A 20,641-nucleotide genomic window follows, 5' to 3' on the forward strand; every position below is an offset into this window, starting at 1 on the left:
TATCATTCCAAAAGGTGAAATTGCTGTAAACATTAAGTTCTCTGAAGGCCTTGATCTTGAAAGGGTTAAAGGGCGTGTATGACCAGGAATCTCGATTTGAAACCAGCCACGGAAAATTATAGGGGGACGTTATACTGAGCACCATCATAAATATTCATGTAAGGCTCATGTGCAGTGTGTGAGGGTGGGGGGGACGTACCAGAGCCTCAGCGTTTCAGACCTGAATACAGTGCCTTAGGGGGGGTTGTTGAGTGCCCCATTGCTCTTGAGGAAATCTATCCATTGGACTATCTAAAGTTGTGATGGTACTCTGCATAACATCCACCTATCCCCCACACACATTGGTAGAGCAGGGAGTAGACAAGTAGGCAACTTGGCAGCATCAAAATAGATGTGGCAGGGGATTGGTGGGGTGACAGTGCCTTGTATCATTCTTTTTTTGGCCAGCTGAATTGTTTTAAATGTAATATTTACTTGATGTAATACACATTGTAAGGTGTCTAAGAAAAAAAAAAAAAAAAAAGTACATTTCGGAACATTTGCTGCCAGCTATTAGCCCCTTGTCATGACAGAAAGCCTCAAGAGCGATGCTGCTGCTGCTGGGAGCAGTTGTCAGAAGAGAAGTCATTGACAAAGCATAGGCTGGCACCAGCGGGCATGTACTAACTACTCTGACAAGACAGTGATGGGTCTGTGCATTGTCCGCTCTTTATTGACGTGGTATGTAGTGATCATACAACCTATACAGACAGCTGTTGACCGCAATTTGTTTGCCATACGATTTGTCTGAAATCACTTGTGTACGGAGATTATTTTGTGATAATCATTATATATATTTTTCTTTTTAGATTATGATGTGTTCAATGTACGGCATTTGTAAAGCTAAAAACATTGATCTCAGGTTTAAGACAATTGTGACAGCGTACAAACAGCTAACAAATACTAACCAAGAGGTAAGTGAAGCAGATACAACTGTGGATAAAGAGATTATTGGTGACTATGATCCATGCCTTTTACTTTTAACCCTTTAGTGATCCAGTGTTTGGAGCTTATTGAGCAGATAATTGTCTCTCTGCAGTTCAGCAGCAATAAGTTTTATTTCCATGGACATGTTTACATGTTGCCAAATTATTTCCATTATTTTTACAGAAAATGATAGACTGTGTAGATACTGTACAAAACAACTATAGGTTTCTTGTGTTTATCTAGTACATACACAAAATTATTTCATATTACATTGTGTTTTTCCGCACTTCATTAAATTTTTGTAATACATTTTTACATTTTTTTCTCATTGTCACTAAGGAGTTACTATAAAAAAAAAAAATCATTATTTCCTAATGTATTATTCTGCATCTATTGACTAATTCATTATGATCTTTGATACTGTGACACAGGCTGTTGTCAGGCCATACACATTTAAATGTTGTCAACTGAACCTGCGATTTTTGTGTATGGCGGCCTCCTCACTACCCTAATAGCAGATTTTGGAGGAGGTTTTGGAATTCATCATGCTAAAAGTGTACCTAAACTTTAGAACATCGTTTGATTTTCTGGCAACATTTGTGACCATAATAGTAATAATAAAAGAAATTTAGTATATTTTGTGAACAGATTTTAGCTCCTGCACAGAAAACCACGCCTGTTGCTTTTGTATTCTTTGCCTTGTTTTTCGAATTGAAGTACATAAGTATGTATGGTTGCAGCTACAGCTCAAGGATCACTGACATTACAACAGGCGCTTGGCATTAGACATTTTGTCATTAGACAGCCAAGTACACGCTCCATATCATAATATTATTGGTGATTATGGCAAAGCTCACGTCTGGTGGCAAGTTAGGCACATTCTACTAAACAATACCTTGTACAACCTTACAAAATTCCATGGAAGGTTGAAAAAACTGTTGCAAAGCTAAACCCACTGAAACAAAGGAAAATTGTCATTTGGGTTCCTCACACAGAGCCCAGTTTTCTTATATGAAAATGGCTTTTCTTTTCTCCTCTTTGTACTTGATGAAATAAATCTTGCTTCTTACGCTGGGTTAGTTGTGCTTCAAGTCTGAGTTTATACTTCGCTTATGGCCACTAATAAAAATACGGCGAGTGACCACTACAGCTCAAGCCGTTATAAGGAAATGGATGATCCCATAGTCAGATCCCTATTGATCTATAGATAGGAAATCAATTTTGATAAACTGGAAACCTTCACCCTTAATGAATGATTTTAAACCATGAAGAAAATAACACACATTTATACAGAAACATTCACGCAGTCTTGGTTTGAGAACACGACTTCTCAGTGCATTATTAATTTTTTACACCTTGGTAGAGTAGTGTTCCTTGTACTGATTACATTATAGGTAGTTGGAATAGAGGAATACATAGCAAAAGAAAGAGGAATTAAAATTTTTAGCCTGGACAACCCCTTTATTTTTTTTTAATTAGGCCCCATACCTGTCTGTTCCTGATGCCTCCCAGCACTGTCTTGTCCTGCAGCTCTGTTGTCTTCTTCCTGTCGCACTTGTACGCTGAGTCCAATCAGCAGACTCCGCAAAGGGTACAGGATGTCACTACCTGTGGCGTTCCCGGGTCCCTTCCTTAGGCCACTGAGGCCAGTCAGCAGTCTCCGTGAATGGCACCCACATTACAGCCTGCAAAGACTTCCGCAAAGGAAGACAGTCGAGCAGCAGGACCGGAGTGTACTTGGAGGACATCTGACTAGGGACAGGTGAGTATGGTTTTTGTTTTTGTTTTTTTCACCTCCTAAAATTTTAGCCTGGACAACTTTTATCAAAAGTAGATAACCCAGACCACAACAAGAATATCATTCAGTCACTTCCTTCTTATTTTAAAGATCCATTATTTGCAGATTCTGGAGTGGATAGTCATCTGCCACATTCATTTATATTTACTAGTTTCTAAAATCTTTTATTTTTACCTTCTGTACACACAAAATTGCATTTGTTTAATTAACGTTTTGCTTTGTTTTACAGACATTCAAGCATGTGCTGATCCGTGAAGGACAGCATGACTCTATCATAGTCTTTTATAATCTGGTCTTCATGCAGAAGCTGAAAAGTAATATCTTGCAGTATGCATCACCGAGGGTGAGATCATTATGTGTTATCATTCAAACACACAAGTCACTACACAAGGATTTGCTGATGACAATAATTTTGTCATATTGACGCCTGATAATTATAACATATAAAAATGTAAAAGCAAAAAAGTGGCACTACTGCAGCTGAGGCAGAACTGCTTTATAAGCAGGTTAAGGCAAAAACTGCATATGGGCTCAGAAAAAAGATCCCTGGTGGTGCTCACTATTATAAATACATCAACATTTGGCACGTGAAAAAAATAGAAAAGATAAATAGGGCATTCACCAGTCAACGGATCTAAAAACAGCAAAATTTTATTTCATCCTTAAAATACAAGGTCAGCCATTTCGACCATCAAGACAGAGAAGATGGAATGATACAAAAAAGAAAAAAGCGTGATGAAGTGCTAGACACACGAAACGATCGTCACTTTTTTCTTTTTTGTATCATTCCATCTTCTCTGTCCTGATGGTCGAAATGGCTGACCTTGTATTTTAAGGATGAAATAAAATTTTGCTGTTTTTAGATCCGTTGACTGGTGAATGCCCTATTTTTCTTTTCTATTTTTTTCACGTGCCATAACATATAAAAACTTTGTTTTTGTTTACCTTTCAGCCCCCAACGTTATCTCCAATTCCACAAATCCCACGGAGTCCCTACAGATTTCAAAATTCTCCTTTAAAAATTCCTGGGGGAAATAACATCTATGTTTCCCCTTTAAGAAGTCCATACAAGTCATCAGATGGATTGCTTTCACCAAGCAAGCTTACTCCGAGAACAAGGTTTGTCATGTGCATATACATAAACCATAGAATTTGTCGACCAGCTAATTTATGCTCATGAGTAAGGGGTAGATCAAAGGTATTGTTGCCTTTTTTTTGTGGGATTTCTGGTTTCCCCTGGGCATAATTTATCCATGATCAGCATCTCACATAAGACTGCTATATATGCCCGTAATAAATTCACTTGTAATGGGTGATTTTACACAATGTGGAAATCCAAATGTATGGATGTGGATTTGCATTGGATTTCACCTAGAGCAGGTATTCAATATTCTCTGAAATCAAGTCAGATTTTCTTCACATTTCAATGTGTTTTTTTGTTTGTTTGTTTGTTTGTTTTTAACCCTGTTAACCCAGAGGTCATTTTCACAAAATATTTTAGCAGCATGAAGAGCCATGAAGGGTCAGAGAATATAATTGTATGAAAAAGTGGTCTTCTAGAGAGGTGATCTTCTCAAAAAAAATTACTAATGTTAAACTGAAAATCCACCACACGAAATGTGATAAGACAAAAAAGAAAACCGCACCGCGCAGGTACCTAGTGCATTACCAACTTATGCACTTTGGATAACCACAAGTATGTGCTCACCTTAAGAGGTTGTGAAGGATTACAACACTCTTCAAAGCATATAGAAACCAGAAAGTGAAAACCTCCTATAATAGGTATTCGCAGGACTGCCAAACCATCACCAGGATGTAAAGTGTTGACACTTTAAACGGACTGAGATTTCCAGTAATAAATCAAGTGAAATCTGCGCTTACCAGAGGTATTCTTGGGAATGATTTTTTAATGAAACAACGCCCAAACAGTTCACAACGCGTTTCGGGATAGGCACTTCCCTTCATCAGGTGTATAGTAGGAAGAGAAAGTTATCACATACCCTATATAAGGGATCTAAACTATTAGTCCGTCCCATATAGATCCCTCGTTGTGAACTTTTTGGACGTTGTTTCATTAACGGATCATTCCCAAGAACACCTCTGGTAAGCGCAGATTTCAATTAATTTATTGTTGGAAATCTCAGTCCGTTTAAAGTGTCCACACAAAATGTGGTCTGGTTAAGGAGGTGGCCTTTAGGATAATTTTACTGTATGTATATATAAGATTCGGCTCTTGATAGGAGAAGGTTAAGTGTACAGCTCAGGATGCAGGTAAATCTGCAGAAGACATACTGTGATAACCATATATGTAGGTACCTATGGCAGGCAGCAGACATCTAACCTGTTTCTGTTTTAAGTATTATCTACTGGGCTACTGAAATCTGGCAAGCGTAATCGCAACGGCATAGCTCTGGGGAGTACTTTGTTACTTTGCATTGATGTAATTGCATTCCTATCTGAAATCTAAAGACCTGTTTACACTGGTCAGTTATTGGCATGTTGTGCTTGTGTCCAAGTGATCATAACAATCAGCAATAGGTAGCATAATTGTTTCAGTTGTTCGATACATGTCGCCTTGTAGCCCTAGCCTAAAAGGGTCTTAAAACATCTTAATAAGTTTTTTACATTGATTACTGCCATCGTTCCACCCCCATACATGTTCTTTGTCAGCAACAAATATTTGTTAACATAGAGCAGTCTACTTCCGATAGCTGTGCAACTTTTATATTCAGTTCTCTTCGCAGTTTTGTTTGGACCAAACATGTCCAAATTGGAACTGCTATTATTATAGTCTTGCGTCTCTTCAGACTCCAGAGTAGAGTAAGTGGAGGCCCATGGGAGGTGAAGGTGATCAAACATCACAACTTTGTTACCTCTCCTGGACTCCGGTGTGACTCCCTGCTGTCTACGGTGCTTCTGACAGGAACCACTGCAGCTTGTGACTGGGCCTCAGCAAGGTCACATGGCGTAGTGACACATAGATGTAAGCATCACAACGCTATTTTACTGCTGAGGCCCAATCACAGACCTCAGAGGTCCCTGACAGTAGTCGAAAGAGCCAAAGATAAGCGAGAGTCATGCCAGAGCCCAGGAGAGGTGAATAACACTGTTTCTGCGAGGTTCACCCAACACAAGTCATACTGTAAAGGTAGCATGGTTTAAAAGTGATGTGACGTAAATAATCAGCATTAATCATAATTGAGGTAAATGTCCAATTAATAGTGATTTGCCCGGGCCTATTTCTATTTACACTTAATTAATAGTGCTGCTCATATCTAGCTAGTAGGAGCTGGGGGGCTAGCCCCATCCTCTGCCTGTGAGCTAGCTTATTCTCTATGCACAATGCAGTCTGCAACACTTGGTGACACAATAGCCTCACAGCTCCTAACTATTGAGGACCACTTCTTTCAAGCATATGAGCACTGCCACTAAATAGTGAGATATTTTATTTATTGTTGATTTGTTTGTCTTAACCTTATGTAGTGTAGGCCATGTTCACCATGTTTCTATTGTTTTTTTAATACTTAGAACAGCATAAAATGCTGCAATTTTCTGTTTAGTAAAACAAATTAAAAAAAAACAACAACTGATAATAGAGGCTGCTTTTTGTAAATAAATCAGATAATTTTTATTCAAGAAATCCACCATAATAGAGGGATTATCCCACTTGTAGTATTTAAAAAATAAATAACTGCCTATGTTAATAAGTTTCTATCTTTTTTTATTTCTAGAATCTTGGTATCCATTGGTGAGTCATTTGGGGTAAGTCATCAGTTTGCTCTATTACTTCTTTGTTATAGTTTCCGGAGACAGAAGCATGATGCCCAGTAATGTCACTATTGCATAATAATTCTTTGATAAGAACAGTTTGGCTTGGCTACTATTGGAAGTACAATTGATTTTGGGATTGCTTTACAACACTCATTGACCAAAAAATAATTCACGCAGAGAGAAATGCCAGATTGATGCAAAGCTCAGCATGTAGTTATGTCAAATCTGAAACTGATCACTGGTGTGGTCTGACAATGGCTACTGCCACAAGACAGCGTAAAAATACTTCTCCATTTCTCTATAAAAAGGCTTTCAGAGGCTACTTTTGGGTAGCATGCTTTTTGGTGAGAAATTGTTGATTGCTAGACATGCTTGTACAGCGTCCTCAGTCATTGAACGAAGAGAAACAGGATGGTTGTTTTGACAAATTTTCCGCCATTTAGTCTGTTCTGACCTGTTAGGCGTTGTTAGGGCTATCGGTCACATAAGGGAGCAAACACTTCGTGAATGAGCTTCGGATGTTTGATCTGCTGGCAGTTTCCTTGTCCATCCATTCAGACACAGGCGACTCCTTCATTACACACCCATGTCTCTAACCATTTCCAAAAGGAAATTTGATCTTACAGTGCATATTACATATCCAGCTATTGACAAAAGCCACCGTTGGCCTTTATTAGCACAGGTTGGCACACCTTATCATCTTCCTGCCTGCTACTGTCTTTCCTGCCTAAGGTGGTTTCTTCTTTCTACATCAATGAGGACATCTTCTTACCGCTTTTCTGCTTGGACCCCAAGTAGTCATGTGAACTCTCCCTTCACTGCATGGATGTGGTCCAGTCTGTCAGTCATCGTTCAGACTGTTTGTTCTCCCTGAGGGATCTCACAAGGGCCTGGCTGCTTCCATTGCTTCCATCTCCAGGTAGATTTGGTCTGCTATTGGGGAGGCCTATAGGCTGAAAGGCAGATCTCACCCTGTTTTTCTTGTTCCTACCCCGGGCTGTTTTGGCTCATTTTCGGGTTCAGGACATGTTGCTGGCTGTTGGTTTTGTGTTCTGCATTGTTTTTTCTTGTATATTTGAGCTCTATTTCCTACTGCTGCAGTACAGACTGGCTAGCACGGTGTCAGGAGACGGGATAGCTTGGAGGTGGAGCCGACCTCTTTTGTTATTCCTAGTGTCAGCTTCGTACTGGCCAGGTCTATACCCATGGTGCTGTGTCCAGCAATAGATACAACGAGAAAATGATTTTACAGTGAGTACAAAAATCCATTTTTTGGCATCATTTTTTGGGATGCCTACTTCTGCAAACTACATGCGTGCAGAATCTATATGCCCGTTTCAATATCTGTGAGCAAATGTGCCTCAACATATCATACAGTATCTGTATAAGTCAATGCCCAACTGCATCTCATCCTGTATCCAGGCTAAAGGCAGTCCAACAGGGTACAGTTTTCCCCAATAAACGTATCCTTTGATATTGTAGTCACGTACACATATCATCATTACATTCACATATAACTCAACAACTCTTCCTTGGTGCATTTTTTTTTATTCAATGAATGTATAAATATTGTTTATGTTGCTGCTTGTTACCCTGATGCAATTTTTATTCAGTGTTTTAAGGAATCTAAAACATCACAGCTTTGAGAGATGTACAAAACTACAATTCCTATCATGTATTTATGCCATAGCTCAGGGATGAGTAACCTTTGTCACTCCAGCTGCTATGACTATGAAATTACACACTCCCATCATTCTCCATTCACTTTTATGGGAGTATCAAGAAGAGCACAGGCAAATAAGGATGCAGGGAGTTCCACAAGGGCTTGAGTGCCAAAGGTTGCCCACCTCTGCCATAGATAAAAAGCCACTTGTTGGGAACCAGTGGTTCACATATTAGTAATATACTTATTATTTTTGTCCTGTTTCAGACATCAGAGAAATTTCAGAAAATCAATCAGATGGTAAGCAGCACAGAACGGCCCTTAAAGAGACATGCCGATGGCACGGCCCCAAAACCACTGAAGAAACTTCGTTTTGATGGTCATGATGAAGCCGACGGAAGGTATAAGGAATCGTCACTTGAAAGACTACACATAACGTCACATAAGAGATCTGTTTTCATTTTGTACCATACTGACGTATATACTGAGATCAGCTGTAGCATCAATAGAAAAATGATACAAATTGTAAAATACTAATACATAAAGGAACAGATGAGAAATTAGAAAAATGCCCAGAGCAAAAGCAGGGAGTGAAGTACTATTTAAAACCGTAACTGGTCCATTGTGGAGGATGAGCCTTCTGTTTGCCTTTGTACATAACCAGTTTCCCAGAGGCAAATTCATTTTGCCAGGAAAACTGTCTCTAGTAATCTGCATTGCTGTTGAATATATATCATAAAATGTACAGAAAATACTATAGTACATCATATCTCTTGTATGAAATATTTTGTTCAGTAACCAGTTGGTTCTATGTGAAGCTATACAAATTGTAAGCAATAGATATCAGTGCTCATTCACTGACTTAATTCCTCCTCCTGTAAGACGACAAGCTGGGACAGTCACTGTATCTGAATAGTTAATAATAAAGTTATTGTAGTAGAGTTCAGTATAACCTTCCATATACTTAAAGGGATATGACGCTTCTGTAAGTAAAAAACACACCTATGTCACTCTTACTATAAATGGCTATGTCCTGTGTTAACATAGTTAGATTTTTTTTTCCACTTCCTTTTATTTGGTGGTAAATCTTAGACCTTTTCCCTGATATTTCTTTCAGCAAACCACTTTCTTCAGAATCAAAATTCCAACAGAAGCTTGAAGAAATGAGTAAGTATTTTCTATGTTATATCAGTAAGTAATGTCATTCAGAGTCATTGGTCTCCCAGGATGCCATTAAGGGAGGGGTCCGAAGTATTGGTGGGCATAATCTGTGATGAAGTGCCAGACTTGGGCAGTAAGAGAGCTTTCTCCAGTCCGGATGTGTTTAGATATTTGCATTAGAAAGTAGAATTATATATCTGTATTCTACTGACTGCCGGATACATGGTTTGGTCTATTCAAAGCCGACAAGAACAACATTTACACATTAAAGGGGTTACCCCATGACATAATGTATTACTATTTCTGGAGAATAGGTGATGAATGTATGGTCGCTGGGACCCCTGCAGATCACTAGCCCAGCAGTATCAAACCTGTGTTGTATTGGAGCTGGAATGGAACTGTGGTCATTCAAGCACACGGCCACAAAGTATATAGTACTGAGCTGTTTCCATCAGTCTTATAGATATTGGACGGAGCGGTAGTGTGTCTCCATGATGACCAGTCCATTCATATTCAGTTATCCAGTGAGGAGGAAATGGGGGCTCAGGACCCCTGTTCTTGTGATGGTTGGGGGTTTCCTGTAATTCCTTTATCACTTCCCATGTGGATTGGTGATAAATATTTGTCATGGGATAAATTCTTAAAACTCTTCTGATGGCAAAGCCAATTCCATTTTGAAAGCTCTTTATATGGCTGTAAATAAACAATGTAAGTAATCTTCATTTTCCTGAGATGTAGCTATGGGCCTCTATGCTGTCTTGTACTTGGCTTAAGGCCATAGAACATAACACATTACTACAACACTCTACAATGGTCAGGGCTTTTACTTTACTGTGTTTGTACTGTAGAAATAAGAGAACTTTTCTTGGACTGCTCATGAGTCATTGGTCAGGAAGTCGGCTGTTAAAGTATAAAATAACAAGAAGTGAAAGGAGACTGTAGAAAGAAATCATCAAAGTCAGAACAATTTCTCAGAGATTTTTTTTATTATTGTTTCCTGTATGTCATGGCTGCATATTAATTGCCTAAGAAGGAATACTCATGTCGGAACAGTCTGCCGCCTACTATCTTATCTTGTGAACTAGTCTCTTGTCTTTAGGCTGGACCTAAAGATATTAGTGATATACTTCATAGCAATAGAGGCCAAATACACATATTAATATACTTTATATTTTAAAGTTGAAGTTTGCTTCCACAATAAATTCTGTTTTCATAGTCTAAGTATGTTTTCAATAAAACTTCATTGGATGTGAAGATATATGCTAAATCTTACTATGTTATTGTGAGCATGTTAGTGAGGTATACAGTGCCGCTATACATATGTAACCACCATGGTGTACCTCACGAGTGCAGTCCAGCATATAGTAGACATACCTTGAGTTCACAAGGATAGCCGCAAACTAGACTAGATAAACAATACTTTTTTTTATGACTTGTTACAACATGAGCAAACACGAATAACATTAATGGACAAGAAAGCATTACAAAGGCAAACTGCTAAATTGTAGATAGGCTGATGTAATAACTGGAGTGATGTCAGGACATGGCTATCACCAGGATTTTCACCACTAAACCCACAGTACGGTCAGCTGGGTATGAAATAAAAGTGCCCCAGGCTATTGTGTCTACAGAAGATACTGGCGGTTTAAGACCCTGGAATGGGAGTGGAGAGCTTGAGATGCCGATAGCGCCTCTTCTGTAGCACATAGAGCTGCTTGCTGGCTGGGATTTTAAGACTGACATTATCAGCTTTCCAACAACACCAGAATCGTGCTTCTAGGTGTGACAGAGCCCAACATGTTGGCATCTGAAGTTATCATCTCCAGCTTCTCCTTCAGCTTGACCCAACTCCTCAGAAAACAGTCCAAAGTGAGTCTTCTCCAGATACTCTAGGTACTGACTTCTCAGGTGATTTTTATAGGTAAACGGGTGGTGGTTTTTGGGTTTTTTTTGTTTTGTTTTTTTTACATAACCGAGAGAAAGCTATAAAAGACATGTCATACCCAATCCGACAGTGCTGTTAGTTTAGTGGTGAAGATTCCCTTTAAGAGTAAATGAAGGTGTTTGCAATGTCCATTTGGTTCTTGTTCCCTCACTCCTACATCCCATGTTATACATGGGCCCACACTCACCCGAGGGAGGGCAAAGCAGTGTCCTTTTGTTTTCTACTATGGAAAGGTACGGTCTGATGCTTTTCATATAAAAATGTTTTCTGTGACGTATTCCTCTTTACATGCCACTGAATAGCTATGTAGTAGTATATAACTGAGGCATACGTTGGAAAATTCTCCCCACATGCCTCCAATATACAATGCAAATGCAATGTGAATATCCTCTAACAGCAATAGATGTCATCTGTAAAATGTGTTATTAAAGGGGTTATCCTATCAAAGCCAGTTATAATGTGCAGATCAGTGGGGCTTTTTTTCCCCTCATTCTGAATGGAGCAGTGGTCGAGCAGCATGCACACCTCTGCATTCACTTCAGGGGACACTATGCAGATAGCAAAATGCTGTATTTCATCTATCTCACAATCCCTGGAAGTGAATGGACTATTGCACATAGATAAGGGATAACTTGCTTACATGGGAAGACCTTTTTAAGCGTGACCACAAGTCAGATTCTAGAAGTCATCATTCTATTCATTACTGTAGGATGCTACATTTTGGGAAGTACATGTCACCCAATAGCTTTCGTTGGACTATATTGAGCTTCATGTATCAAATTGTCCATCAGAAAATCTCTCCTTGTTGTCCATAGCAGTCAATCTATTCCTAACCCACTCTGGAAAAATGCAATGACTATGATCAGCTGCTATGGCAATAAGACCAGTTCTTCTGCTGGCTATTTCTGTTAAAGAGGACCTTTCATCAGATCGGGCACATGCAGTTCTATATACTGCTGGAAAGCTGAATTCAGCGCACTATCGGCTTTCCCGATCTGTGCCCCGGGTAAAGCGCTATTGGTCCCGGTACCGTAGCGCTTTAGTGTCAGAAGGGCCTTTCTGACACTTAGCCAGGGACGCTCTTCTGCCCAGCAGCGCCTATCGCGCTGTACTGTGTGAGCGGGGAGGAACGCCCCCTCCGTCTGCTCATATAGCTCGTCCATAGATGAGTGTTATCAGGAGGGGAGGGGGCGTTCCTCCCCTGTCTTAGAGCACAGCGCGATAGGCGCTGCTGTGCAGAAGGACGTTCCTGGCTAAGTGTCAGAAACGCCCTTCTGACTGTAAAGCCCTACGGTACCGGGACCGATAGCGCTTTACACCGGGCACAGATCGGGAAAGCCGATAGTACGCTGAACTCAGCGCACTGTCAGCTCTCCAGCAGTATATAACACTGCATGTGCCCGATCTGATGAAAGGTCCTCTTTAAATATGGCCCATTTCATCCCCACATTCCTTCACACTACTGGTATAAATACTGGAGAATTTCCGCTGACAGATTGGAGTCATGTATAAAAAAAATGCAATCTCTTTTTTTTCTTTGCATATTGCTCTAGTATATACATCATAAAAGCTATATTTTTTTTAACAGAATCTACAAGGACAAGAATACAGAGACAAAAGTCTGAGGAGTTACCAGACTCCATGACAGAAGACGCCATGAAGAAAGACGACTAGTAGAAAATCTCCAAATCCACCACACTTACACTAATGTAATCCTACTCTCCAGACGTTCATTGGCTTTTCTTTTCCTTTACAGAGGTGTCATTATTCATGCTATACCACTTCTAGAAACCAGTACTTGACTTTTACAGTTATCAACAGTAAATTGATGGTAATGTTCAGCGACTCACAAAAAAAAACCTTTAAAGAATAGCTATTGTTTAAAAAAAAAAAAAAATGCCATGCCATAGTGACATGTCTGAAGTTTTGATCTATGGGGTCTGGGCCATAGCTATAGACATTGCAGAGGTAGCAACCACTGCCGGGCCCTGGACACTCTGTACAACATAAGACACCAGTATTAAAGATGGCACATAGTAAGTAACTTCGCTTTGGTGCCCAGGCGCTTCAGGTTACACCTCTGGTACTGTGCTCCTCTATAAGGAAAGCATTACAGCGCCGAACAGAAACATGGCGTGTGGTGTATGGATTCATAGACCTTTTAGGAGCCCGTACACAGCTTGGCTGTCCTTGGAGTGTGAAGCAATGCACAAACAAGGGGCACAGCATTCAGTGGGTACTTCTGCCCCTTCATTTTAGCAATGGGTGGCGTTTTAGCATCCAGAGCTCCACCAAACAAAACTTGACATGTTACTACGATGCATCAAAAGTTTTTTTTTTTTTTTTTTTTTTTTATAAATGTGTGAGGTGACGTGTGGAAGGCGCCGCTGATCTTACAGTGCACTATTTATTTTTATTGCATCTTACTTGAATTTTATTTAACTGTTGTGCACATTTTTACTGGGGCCCAATGGCCACTTGCTGACAATTACTACTGAGTACAACGGCTTCCTATTAATATCCTAGGTGAACCCCACAGCTTCACTGTATGACTGCCACTCCATATTGTCAGGTTCTTTATAGGACATTGCACTTCACCTTTAGTTTAAATGTCAAAAATAAGGAAACTGGAACTTAACGTAACAGTAGCATTAGTGGGGGTTGTCTTTAGAACAAAACTGACATTCGCCAAATGCTGGGATCTAATTTATGTCCATATGGGGGATCTGTGTATTTATGTTTATAAGCACAACATATTATAGAATTATATTCTAGTACACGGGAGGTTGTGAATTCTGGCAGTTATAGACTCAAATTTGCATTTTTGGTGTATGCACAACACCAAGAAAGATTTATAGTGAAGGTGAAGCTTAAAGGAGATGTGCCATTACAGAAATAATGGGACCTGCAGCATTCAGGAGAATGTGAAACAAAAGCCCCGAGTCCTCCTAGTGAATGAAGCACTAGTAAGCTTGTGTGCTGGGAAAGCAATCTCTGTCAGATCCATAGAGGTGAATGGAGCACTGGCCACACAAGTGAGAGGAGTCAGGGGGACTTTTATTCCCTGTACCCCATTCTCCTGATTACAAGGGGGTTCTAACAATTGGACCGCCAACAGTCTGACACTTAATCCCTACTTGTAGTGGCACAACTCCTTTAAAGGGGTTTTGCAGACGTGGAGATCCAATGCCCAGCACCCTTACTGATCAGCTGTTCTCAGCAGCTGATACACAGAGATTAGCACAGACAGCTCTGTTCTCTGTGTAGTGGCCAGACCAGGATACTGCAGATCAGCTCTCATTCAGTTGAATAGGAGCTAAGAGAAAAACATGGCTAGCACACTGACAAATCACACAGTGGTGTGCATAGGACCTTAGTAGCCCTTCCTTTTCATGTAGCCTAAAGCCGTCTGGTTATGAAAGACTCTATGTACACTTAGTCACATACATATTTGTAACAAATCTGTCATGTACTGGGTCATCCATGTGAACAGAGCTTGCAAATGCTTCAGAAAAAAAAACACATTCAGGCTGGCATCACATGTGTCCATTGGAGACTCCATAGCAGAGACGGCCAAAAATTGGCGGAGAAAAAAAAAAATCCTGCACATAAGACAGAGCATTATCAAGCACAGCGACTGTACAATGAGCTGTACTGTGCTTGGTATTGCAGCTCATCCTCATTCATCTTAATGGAACCGAGCTGCAACATGTTCATGTGGCCAATGGAAGTGATGTTATAAATTGATAGGAGGAAATGGAGTTCAATAATTATAATAATAGTTATGAGAAGAAAAAAACCTTTAAAGAAAAAGTGCACACGATTAGTTTCAGAACGATACAATATTCACTTAAGACATGACGTGTCCTCTTCACTACACCGTAGTAGTAGGAGAACGGACAGTCCTCTAAGTTTCTAAACTCGTGTGGGTTTTTTGGGTTTTTTTATTGTTATTTTTGAATGATTAAGCTGTGTTTTAGCCATGTCTTAAGATTCACTTACAAAAGTGTTTGGTGCAGTTTCCCTGGGACAAAAACGGAGATGTCTATACTAAAAAAAAAAAATAATTGACATACCACTGTGATACAGAGGAGCAGCCATGTATTGTAACTAATACCCATTATCATCTATAAGTGACAGTGCTGTTGTGGTGATGGCTTTGGTGCCAAGTCTTGGTGTATGGGCTCCTCTGTGTGCGGTGGGTTCTTAGCTAAGCAATATTTTAATTGTTTTGGACATTGAATCCTTTTCTTTGGAATGCATAGAGAAGCTCGACAACTGGACAATATATGGCAAATATGTGTTAAGATTTGGTTTTATTTCTTTTAAAAATAAAATTCTAAAGCTTCTTGTGTTTATCTGATGGTTGAAAGTGTGAGTGCACAGCTTGAATAGGGGAAGCCAAATTTCAACAATGGGACATTAGCTTACAGAGAAGGCTCAAAGACTTGTAACATAATGTGTAGGAAATGCCCTCATGTGCCCATATATCAGGGTCTATTCATGCCATACTCTGAAGGAACAAGAATTCTAGGAGTTCATACATACAATAGCTCCAGACACCTTATCTGAAAAAGATATCAACCTCACTAAAAGTGTCTGGGTCCTTTGCCCTATCTTTGATGCAAAAAATGACAGATCCTTGTCTACAAGTTAATACAGCTTTCCAACGTCCTTTGGTTTTTCCTGTGATGTCACTTGGAGAAATAATGGAAGAAAACCAGTGATGGTTTCAAAGGGAACTCGTCACATTATAAATGTAATCTGCTGTACAGGCAGTATGTTACAGAGCAGGAGGAGCCCTGGACTCCCATCTGTGTGCATAGGATGGCAGTCACTGACTAGGAAGAATGAGCAGCGGTATAAATAAATGGAAAGTTATATGGAAGCTTCCCCACACACACACACTCTATAACACACTGTCTACAGATAGGATGGCATTTTCACTGTGATAGATTCCCTTTAAGACTTTTCAAGGCATCGACCCTAATACAAGTCTGTACTAATAATATCGTGTTACCTTGTGACATAATATCTGTCTGAGCTCTGATAAATGACTGAAAACAGAATATTTAATGTTACTAAAGTCTTTGATTCTAATATTGAAAGATGTGCAATATGCCTTTAAGTAACTGATGCAAGAATGTCTGCTAAGCGCAAAGACAGTTTTATGTTGTGATGAAAGATAACATACTATAGGTTTATGAGACCAAAGTACAGCAGTAACTTCCTCCATAAGCAGGTGCAGGGAATGTTACCCTGAATGGCCATTGTGCTCCTGTATATGAGCCTTTTTATGCAGCATATGGATGAAATGTTAATGACATTTGCTTACATTGTTAGAGCTTTTCTTGTGGATTTTCAATGTAAAATCTAGAATTAAAATCCACAAGGAATCCTTTCCACGTGTGATCATGACCTATTTGTACCCAATCTCTGAGGTGACTGCTCACTTTTTTTTTTTTTAAGTTTGCTGAGACTGCAATATAGATGTATTGTGAATGATAGTCTGCTGTATATATCACCATACAACATACTGAAGTGCACGTCAACTTCATTTCCTTTGCGACTTAGGGCTCATTCACACTGGTGTTACTCAATTCCATTGTTCTGATCGGTTGCAGATGAAGCCCCCTCCTCCTATTACATCCATCTTCATTCACTGTAATGATAAATACAAGTCACACGCTTTCTTCTGCCTCATTTATTGCTTTAAACGGAAGTCAAGACGTCTTCACTTTAGCTTCTACTATACAAAAAAAAAAATATTTCACACAAAACGTGATTTTCAAAACAAAGCTTTATTAACATAGAAAACAAATGTCATCTAAAAGGGCCACAAAAAAAAATCATACAACAGGTTTGCTCAAATTTTTGAGAAATATTAACATACAGAGCATACAATGCAGGCTCACCTGGTTTCCAGTTCTAGATATGTTTAGTGTTGAAGTAAAACATCTATGCTTTAATCCGTTTAGTGGGATCACCGGAGCGAGGATCTCGGCTCCCTTGATAAATTCACATGTTGTAGACAGATACAAGTCTATTAGGTGGGAAGGGTAAATGTATTAAACTGCTACATAAGACCCTAAACTAGGCTGAAGATGAAATGTTGTATTCAAGGTATGTCCACTGTCCCATGAGAGTGTGTGACTATCACTGTATACTACACTAGTGCAAACATGAAGAACCAATGGTGTATTTACTGCTCAGTACGACTTCCAATGCCAGGCAGGCTCTGTAGGTGCAAAGTGCAAGTCATTTATCCACCCCCATCCGAGTCCCCACCACCAGCAAACACTATTGTGGAAGGAGTTTGTTTCCTAAGACATAGGCAGCAGAAACCTATACACATAGAGCCCATGTAATCTAGCCATCCGTAAAAACAAGACCCTCCCTGTGAGCCACCAACACAGCAGACATCTGATCCATATGAAATGTGTAAGTTGTCAGACATACACAAATTCTTCATAGACAGCCAGATCTCAATATAGTTGTGTAATGCTTCAAAAACCAGACTATGCATAGATGCCTTTGATGTGATAGACAAGGTGATTTTGTTCTATAATATTCACCTATTCATAGATGTGGTTAATCCCAAATTGGTCATATGGACATTGGTCATATACTAAAACGTTATACTCTGCATGTGCCGCACCACTGGAGGTAACTTTTGATTGCTGAGCATTGTATAAAGTGTTGGATTAGTGCCGGGTCTAGTCGTTGCCTTCAAACCTAAGGCCTCATACACACACATGTATTAGGTAGCCTGAGTACAGCAGTTTATTTACATGGTGCCATGTATTACAAAAGGGTGATAAACACTAAAAAATGGCTATATTATGCACACCCTACATGAATATGGACAATTATCGGGATATTAGGTAAACTTTTCAAAGATGGAAGCCCTATCCCTGAATATGCCTCAAGAGCCTGTGGAACTGTTGCAATGTAACTTCATCTTTCATGGGCAGGACCATTCAATCCGCTATTTGGGGATCCAGCTCTCCCCCTCATATGCCACACAATAGTATAATTATCCAGGGCAATTTCATGACCTTAAGGCATTACTTGATAAAGGCGTCGGCTACACATCTCTCTGCTCAGCCATATCTTAGTGGTAAAGATGATCCTCCTTCCTAAACTATTATACTATTTTGAGACCCTCCCTGTGTCTATCCTGTGCTCTGAATTGTGTAATCTGCAGAGAGTAATTTTTCACTTTATTTGGAATGCTAGGCGCCATCGAATCCCTTGATAGGCCACTTAGCAGGGAGGGGGGATGGGGCTTTGGTGGTCCCACATATTCTCCACTATTACTGAGCTACCCATCTGAGATGTATTCGTTCTGGGCTGCACCGCAGACATGTATAAAATGTGTAGAGACTGAAAAGCTATGGCTTGCTCCCATGCACCAAATGCTTTACTGTGGACCCCTCCTCCAAGTCCTAGTCGCTTCACCAAATCAGTTTGGACAACCTGCAATAAATTGTTTCCCCTTGCCTCCCGAAATGCCTCTTGCACAGCCTTCATATATATCCTATTCCATTTAGCTAACCTGATTGCCCCCTTGACTTCGGAGATCCACCCCTTTGACTAACTCACCTCTACCTTGAATCTCACTGGAACAGAGTGGCTTCATTATAAATTGCTCACTTTGCTTTTCTCCCTATTTGGATGCCTCTTATTCCCCTTCTTGTCTGGCTTTGTTATGCCCCTGTGTACCAGTCCAAATATTCTTGCACTCCTGTTCTATTCTCTGTTCTTGACTGGTTTATTGGACCTGGTTTTACCTTATTTTAAAAATTACATAAAAATTAATTTCATACCATGCCATATATTATACTATATTTTCTCCTAGAAGCACCAAATTTAGTACTTTACAGCAAACCCCAATCTGTGAAACAGAAATCTGCAAGCTTAGGTGTATGAGGTCTTAGGATTCACCAAAGCAAATAAAAGGAGCCCACCATAATGTGACCACCCCGATGGATGGTTTGTAGAGCAGAGTACATTGTATCGTGTAGTTGTTCAAGGGAACCAAAAGTCTCAGATGCTTATGTAAAGCTCATCTGAATAAGTCTCGGCCATAAATTTGACATGGGGCGCCTCCAATTACGTAGGTACTAAAATGGGGGGGGGGGGGGGGGGTTTGTCAACTTTCCAACATGGTAAAAGAATAAAATCATGTACATTACTTACAATTATTAAAACAGACTCTTTCTAATTTTCCAAGGAGGAAGCGGTGTCACAATCGCCTGGAGGTTATAAAATTCTCTGAAATTACCAGATTATATTTAATTTCTAAGAATTTTAATTCTCAATATATGGTCATCTGATAAATACACCAATTCCTTGTAATTCAGGTTCAGCTACAAAGTAAGCACCATTGTCTTGCAGGATGCCAGTCAGTTCTTAAAGGCTCCAGCTTTACTTGCCTTATTGATAAAGATCTTTAGAAGATCATTGTCCATATTAGCAAAGGCGTCCGTCTGGGTAACCATAGTCATATGGTTTATGCAGAATCTGAAGCAGAAGTCTTCCAGGTCCTAGAAACAAAGGTCGTGTTTATCATAGAGAACACAAGATCAGATTGATATGATCCTATATCTTAGGGTGATAGAACTGAATTACAGGAGCTGTGCTATAAATGGTCCTAAAGTATGGCTTTGAATATGTTTAGGAGAATATCCAACATCTTCTGAGAGCCAGTATTTTATATTTCTCTTGGCACTACCATTTGAGGGTTTTGACTGATCCATTAATACAATGCACTGAAATACTTCTGTATTGCAGTGTCTTATAAAGCAACTTTTCCTATATGAATAGTTCAAGTGAATATAAGAAAATGAAATCCTATTAAAGAAATGTTTTCTCATCAAGCTAGGTTACTGTTACTTTCTACATAAGACACACAAACACTGCAAGAGGGCACTGCAACAAAAATCACTAAATGAATTACGTTAGGTTCACATCTACGCTTGGGATTTCCATTCTTTGCATCCACTTAGGGAAAGGAAAAACGGAAACCCAATCCAACTTAATAGCACTTACCCACGAACCCCATAGAATATAATAGGGTCCGCTGGGTTTCCGCTCAAAAAATGTGGAGAGAAAAGTTCTTCTTGATATGATCTAACCCTAAACGTATTAACTTGGAAGCAGCCTCACTCTCCTCTCTTCATAGACATCTTTGTGTGAGGAGAGTATGGAGACTTACTGTATTCTATAGAGAACAGTCCGAAGGGAAGGAGGAGGAAACTTTATTCTTTAATAAGATATATGTTACCAGGACTTATTAATTGATTACCTATTCTTAAGAGTCAGGAGCAGACAC

The 20,641-nt window shown here is 39.7% G+C and overlaps 2 protein-coding genes across 3 annotated transcripts in view; one reads left to right on the forward strand and one right to left on the reverse strand.

Moving 5' to 3' along the window:
* The window catches only part of RB1 (RB transcriptional corepressor 1), a 145,687-nt gene extending 132,524 nt beyond the window's left edge, over positions 1-13,163 (forward strand). Inside the window, exons 21-27 of the mRNA XM_075265521.1 lie at positions 849-953; positions 2,994-3,107; positions 3,717-3,883; positions 6,496-6,526; positions 8,466-8,599; positions 9,316-9,365; positions 12,893-13,163. Of these exons, the coding sequence (XP_075121622.1) occupies positions 849-953; positions 2,994-3,107; positions 3,717-3,883; positions 6,496-6,526; positions 8,466-8,599; positions 9,316-9,365; positions 12,893-12,978 (687 nt within the window). The 3' untranslated portion in view covers positions 12,979-13,163. The remainder of the gene's footprint in view (positions 1-848; positions 954-2,993; positions 3,108-3,716; positions 3,884-6,495; positions 6,527-8,465; positions 8,600-9,315; positions 9,366-12,892) is intronic.
* Positions 13,164-17,086: 3,923 nt separating this feature from the next.
* The window catches only part of RCBTB2 (RCC1 and BTB domain containing protein 2), a 32,580-nt gene continuing 29,025 nt past the window's right edge, over positions 17,087-20,641 (reverse strand). For both annotated transcript variants that reach the window (XM_075265524.1, XM_075265523.1), the window contains exon 13: positions 17,087-19,853. In XM_075265524.1, coding sequence (XP_075121625.1) covers positions 19,780-19,853 — 74 coding nt within the window. In that variant the 3' untranslated portion in view covers positions 17,087-19,779. The remainder of the gene's footprint in view (positions 19,854-20,641) is intronic.

This window comes from Leptodactylus fuscus, chromosome 2 (assembly GCF_031893055.1).
Source record: "Leptodactylus fuscus isolate aLepFus1 chromosome 2, aLepFus1.hap2, whole genome shotgun sequence".
Taxonomy (NCBI): domain Eukaryota; kingdom Metazoa; phylum Chordata; class Amphibia; order Anura; family Leptodactylidae; genus Leptodactylus; species Leptodactylus fuscus.